We start from the raw sequence: 6,239 nt of genomic DNA on the forward strand, positions 1-6,239 counted from the left end.
TATCTATCTATCTATCTATCTATCTATCTATCTATCTATCTATCTATCTATCATCCATCCATCCATCTGTTTTTGAAGAGAATGTTTGAGCCGAATGTTTGGTCGTTTCTTTGCTCACTGTCTTCTAGGGAGGATTTGAGAGAAAACTGTGAATCTCTGCAGCGGTGAGACGCACACCGGGTGAAAGATGGTGAAAATGTCTCTGTTTTGATGTCTGAATTTGTATATTCACCAAAATAAAGTGTGAATAAGAAATGTTTCTTTGCAAAAGATATAAAAACAAAACTTGTGTGCGATAAGCAGACGTTAAACATTTTGTTTCACAAACAAATTATATAACGATTACATAAAAACGGTGAAAAATATCAAAAGTCCAGACGCCTAAAGTCCAATGATCAATGGTTAAGTGTCGCCTTCACAAACTGTTCTTTATATTTCAGTGAATAATTAGATCTTAACGAGACATCTGAGCGGCTTTAACTGCAGCATGTTGGAGTAGAAGCCTTCGTGTCGAACCTGCAGCTTTAAGGTTGCAGTTTGAGTGAATTTTTCCAGTCTCCTTGTGCGTTCGTGCTGCCGTGCCGGGACTTCCCTTTTTTTTTTTTTTTTTTTGCCAAGGGCGTTTTGCTTATGAATTCTGGAGGTGGAAAACCCCCGTAGGCCTTCCTTCCAGAAACTAAAAAATATATATATAAAAGAAGAAAAAGTTAAATAAAATAATAACTGCAGGTGTCAAACTCAGAAACATCCTGGCTGATTATTTATTTACTAAAAGATTCGTTTTTTTTCTCATGCATTTCACACAGGTTTCATTCTGCAGCTTTTCCCCGATGGGTTTTTACTCCCCGAGCTCCTCCGTCCACTTCCTGTTCTCTGCACAAAGTCTGCCAGCAAACCCTCAAGATCACCTGGATATTCAGGTGATGGACAAGAGTACGACTTTAGTGACGCCACAAAGAGTGACGGTGTTTGGAAAACAGGCTCAATCATGTAAAAAAAAAAAAAAAAAACGCATGTAAAAATTTGAAATATTCTACACTTGGAAATGTTTTGATCTGTCGGTGGGTTGTTCTTTTCATCTTTTAGCCAACCCGAAGCCTCCAGATTTCCAGCAGGATCTATCAAACACAGGGAGATTCCTTTGGGATTACAGGAGATTATTCACTGATACTCTAAGCAGAAGTTGTGCTAAAAGAAGTGAAATAGAGTTGTTGAATCAACTGCAAGTGAAAGATTCAAYTCTTTCCTCCTGTACTCTTCATCCGTTTACTTGTAAACAAATTATATGAAAGATATTTAACCAGACATCCATCAGTTGTTGTGATTTAGTCATAAAATTTTCATATTATGTTCAAAAACATCAACAGGTCCTTTTGTCTTTGCTCATTTTAGCTTTTAGCTACTGTTCTGCTAAATGTAGCTATGATTTTGATACTTGCAACTTTTAGCTACTTTTGCTTAATTTACTTTGTAGCAGCTGCTTTTTTGACAAACTATGATTGTGCATTTTATTTGCTTTTAAGTATGGTTTGGTTAATTTTAGCTTTAAGCAACTTTTTTTTTTTTTTGCAGATTTTAGCTTCTGTTCTGCTAGTTTAAACTTTAGCTCTTCAGTTAGAAATTTGTTTTTCCATCAGGTTTTGGCAAAGTCATTCAGTGTCCGACAAATTTGATAGGTTTTAGAAGCTTTACTTCTCCAAATAAGAGAATTAATCACATTTAAATGTTTGAGGTGAATGGGTTAATACTGTATGTACACTGATAAAGTGCTACTTTTCAATTATTGAGTCGATTTTAAGAATGAAAAAGATGAAAAGTTTGGTTGTTTTCTTTCAAATGATTTTAAAAAAATCACTAAAAATCGTGTTAATCAGTTAATAAATACAGGTCTAGTTTTCCTCATCGTCACCACCACGGCTGCCCTCCCATCACCTCTCCCTCAAAAACTTCTCTCCTCTTTTCGTCTGAAGGAGATTCTCTCACAATGCCACCGTCTCAGAGCCTCGGTGTCTCCTCCACAAATAGGTCCTGGTAACTAATCCGACCTGCTCTAGTTTCAGACGGGACCAGATAACCCCCCTTCCTCCTCCTCCTCCTCTGTCCCGACACCAACAGACCCCTCCTCTGTATCTTCAATCTGTCCCGTTGTCGCACCATGACTTTGAAAACCTGATTTATCAACTCGATTTAGATTACAGTCAGAAGACATCCTGTTGGTTTCTGACGGATGAAAAGGTGAAAAAAATAAACAAAAACAAAAAGCAAGATGCTGATTAAACAACTTCCTGAAAAAGCTGAGGGATACACAAACTTTTGCTCTTACCTTGGAGTAATCCAACTTGTTTCTCCAAGTTTTAGCCTTAATGAGGAAACAGAAAAAATATTACAATTAACTGAAATACTTTGGTATTGTTAAAATAATCAACACTTTTGACAGGTTATGTTAGTACAGAAGTAAAACAATACATTTAAATAACAAAAAGATATTTTAGGACATGTGTCAAACTCAAGGCCCGTGGGTCAAATGTGACCCACCACCGCATTTTATTTGGCCCGGGATGGCTTCAAAGCAAAATGACAGCATCTTRTCACTGGCTAGAGATGCACAGGGTGGAGAAATCAGCCGTGTAAAATCTCAGTTTTTGCTGTATTTTCTACAATTACTTTTTCTGCAGCCCAATTGTACTGGGAAGTGGGTATCTCCCACTTACAAATCGTGAGTTTAAACTGGAACGCCCCTCCAGTGGGAATTCAGAATTCAAGATGGCAGCTACTCACCACCACTCAAAAGTGAGTCAAACTCTCTTACTTTAATACTATTTCATTTACTTCACACTTGTCGTGCACGTGCTTTTCAGTGTTTGTAAGAGGACGTGTTAAAACGCTGTTTCTGTGCAGAAAATACCAGGTAGAGCTCAGTTACTGTTTGTTAGTGGTGCTCAGCGTAGAAGTGAGACGAGGAACGTGGCGTTTCAGTCGACTTCTTCAAAATTAAGCAGGTGTGGTAAAAGTTTTCATTCTAGTGACACCTAGTGGCACAAATTGCAAACTGCAACCAACTGAAGCTACAAAAAACATTTACATGTGTTGACTCTGTGTTTGCTTCATTTCAGATTGACGTTTTTTTATTTAAACTTAATTTAAACCATATTTTTTAGTTTATGAAATTTATTAATGGTGATAAATCCTCATAATAAAATTTCTTTTCACTATTTCCTCTTTCTCTCCATCCTATCGACCACTTATGTTGACTCTCATATTGATTTAATTAAATTTTGAATTAAATCCAAATAATCGGAGGCACACGTAGATGCTTCTGTGCTTAAACCAAACATAAAGAAGCAAAAAGTCACATCCTGTAAACTGACCTGCTGGAGCTGCTGGTTCCATTTCTCTGTGCCGACAATCTGACGGTGGAAAACCACGGGGGCGGCGCTCAAACTGAACAACGCCGACTCTCCCGACCCGTTCTTCACGAACGGCTGCAAGTCAGAGTTCAGCTGTAGAGAACACAAGGAGTCACTGACAGATGCCTCTCTGTAACGGTCAGGTAACAAATTAAAACCGAAGCAAGGAGAGGGATAATTAAAAAATAAGGCTGCGTTTAGCCAGCCTACGCCAGGAGAGGTCCTACTAATGAGCTGCGAGGTGGACAGTTTGGTGAAAGAGAACCGGTCCGATGAAGACGGTTCTCCTTCAAAGAGCTCGTTTCGGGTTCCTGCGTGCTGAGAGCTGCCGGGGCCTGCAGACGGGCAGCTGCAGGGAGCCTCGGCAGGGGAGGTCGAACCGCTGCAGCCCCGGCGATCGGGATCATTACCAACAGGAGCTGAAAACCTCCCAAAAGAAAAAAAAAAGTCTGTGCTACACGGAGCCTGAAGGTTTAGTTTAAAACAACCGTCCTGATTTCACTTTTAAAGTCCATTTCTGTGTTTTATCATCCCATCTCCTTTTTTTTCTTTCCTCTGAAGGATTTGATGAAAACATTAATACGGTTGAATTTAAGAAGCTCCAATTACTTGTGCAGCTCTGTGTGGATCAGCAGCCCATTTATTCCTCCACTTTGATTTAAGTTGACAGGAAATCAGTCTGGAGGGACGAAGTTTCAGCCAAGTTAAAGATTAAAGCCTAAAAAGTTTGATTTTAAATCTTCCGTTTACCCCTAAATGTGGTTGTGAAGATTTTTGTTTTTTTTTGGCTCCCAGACTTGATTATTGCAGCCGTGAAACATCTGGTGATGTTTGCTGCACTTGTCGAGTGGATCAGACTCACCTTGTGGCCCAGCGACAGGTGCTTTCCGTACAGGTAGGCCAGCCTTTGGGCCTCTTTGTCGTGTTGGGCCAGCTGCATGGCGGACTGACAGCTCTTGGCCAGCAGCGATCCGTGGGACAGGAACGTCTGCTCCTCCCACGACACCACGTCGACGCCGTCGGTGAGACCGTCCTGCAGAGGGAAAGGGACTGAGCTTTCACTGTCTCCGCTTCAAAACTGCCCACAGAGATGTTTTAGTCCAAACCATCTTTACTGAGAGATTTGACTTCTCTAAAATCTGCTCCAAAGAACTTGTTTATGGAGAAAATCTGCCCTGCAGTCACGCTATTTCTAAATTAAACAAATGCAAAAAATATTTGTTTTTTCCGAACACTGCGGTCATAAAGGAGCTGGTTGTGAGCTCACAGCAGAACCTAAAATAAAAACAGAGTAATTAAAGGAAACTCTTGCTCAGTGCTACCTGACAGCACCGGGTCTCTCTTAATTCATTATTTATCAAGATGTCTTCTGGTTTTCTTCTCATTTATAGTCAGCTCATAGGGCCTACTGTCAGATCCAATCACAGTCAGAGYCAGCCGTACGATCTTACAGCACACCTACTCCAGAAGTTTAACTTCACCGCACCATTAAAAAAAGGCCCTGAAATTCAGTATTTTCACCTTTACATGACCTCAAATTTAGCGCCTTTATTTCCCTACCAAATATTCAGATACAAAAGTTTCAGAGTTTGCAGAAGATGCGATTTGAAAAGCTGCAAAGTTGTACAAGAAGAATRAATAATTTACCTCAGCGTTGAAGGAATTCTCATAATAAATTCCTTGAACTAAATCCCCGATGGCGCTGGAGATCAGCTCAACCACCTACCAAGCAGGAGGGGAAAAAAAGAAAAACATGCAAGTTTAATTATTTCTGACAATGCAAGAACCTTAGAAGAGTATATTTAGATAATCTGACCAGTTTACACAGTATGAAATACAAATGAGCAAACTAATAAWAAAAAAAAGCAAAAACAGTTGTAACCAGTGCAAAGACTTTCAAACCATTATCATTTTGGTATGACCTCCCACTGCTTGATCTGGGTTTGTTGGTTGGGTTTAGTTTGTTTAGTTGACCAGTTGTTTGTTTCGGCTTGTGCTGGTTTTGTTTAGGTTGGTTGAGTTGGGTTATTTTGGGTTTGGAAAATTGGGGTGATTGGCTTAGTTTATTTAAAATGAGTTGAGTTGATTTGGATAAGTTGGTTTAGTTTGGTTTATTTAAACCAAGTTATTTGGAATGAATTGAGTTTATTTAATTTATTAGAACTGAGGAGGTTTGGTTCAGTTGTTTAGGTTTGTTTGATTTGGACTGAGATGGCTTGGTTTGGTTAATCTGGACTGATTTGAGTTTGGTTTCTTAGGACTGAATTGGTTTGGTTAAGTAATGTTTTATTTGTGCTGAGTTGGCCTGGATTGATTAATTTAGACCATGTTGGATTGATTTGGTTTATTAGGATTGAGTTGGTTGATTTTATTTTATTTGGACTAAGCTGGCTCAGTTTGGTTGGGTTTGATTTATTTGGACTGAGCTAGCTTGGTTTGGTTCAGTTTAGCTGAGTTTGTTTTATTTGAACTGAACTGGCTCAGTTTGGTTGAGTTTGATTTATTTGGACTGAGTTGGCTTGGTTTGGTTGAGTTTGATTGGGTTTGTTTTATTTGGACTGAGCTGGCTTGGTTTGGTTCAGTTTAGCTGAGTTTGTTTTATTTGAACTGAACTGGCTTGGTTTGGTTCATTTTGGTTGAGTTTGATTTATTTGGACTGAGTTGGCTTGGTTTGGTTCAGTTTGATTGGGTTTGTTTTATTTGGACTGAGCTGGCTTGGTTTGGTTCAGTTTGGTTGAGTTTGATTTATTTGGACTGAGTTGGCTTGGTTTGGTTCAGTTTGATTGGGTTTGTTTTATTTGGACTGAGTTGGCTTGGTTTGGTTCAGTTTGG

General features: G+C 39.3%; 1 protein-coding gene and 1 long non-coding RNA gene across 2 annotated transcripts in view; one reads left to right on the forward strand and one right to left on the reverse strand.

Annotated features, from left to right (window-relative positions):
• The window catches only part of LOC106518431 (uncharacterized), an 18,538-nt gene that overhangs the window by 9,164 nt on the left and 3,135 nt on the right, over positions 1–6,239 (forward strand). The window lies entirely within an intron of this gene.
• pdss2 (prenyl (decaprenyl) diphosphate synthase, subunit 2) overlaps positions 1–6,239 on the reverse strand; it is a 26,561-nt gene that overhangs the window by 2,663 nt on the left and 17,659 nt on the right. Inside the window, exons 4-7 of the mRNA XM_014009713.1 lie at positions 5,055–5,129; positions 4,270–4,440; positions 3,369–3,500; positions 2,324–2,359 (exon numbers count right to left, since the gene is read on the reverse strand). Of these exons, the coding sequence (XP_013865167.1) occupies positions 2,324–2,359; positions 3,369–3,500; positions 4,270–4,440; positions 5,055–5,129 (414 nt within the window). The remainder of the gene's footprint in view (positions 1–2,323; positions 2,360–3,368; positions 3,501–4,269; positions 4,441–5,054; positions 5,130–6,239) is intronic.

This window comes from Austrofundulus limnaeus, unplaced genomic scaffold (genome assembly GCF_001266775.1).
Source record: "Austrofundulus limnaeus strain Quisiro unplaced genomic scaffold, Austrofundulus_limnaeus-1.0 Scaffold2, whole genome shotgun sequence".
In the NCBI taxonomy this organism is placed as follows: Eukaryota; Metazoa; Chordata; class Actinopteri; order Cyprinodontiformes; family Rivulidae; genus Austrofundulus; species Austrofundulus limnaeus.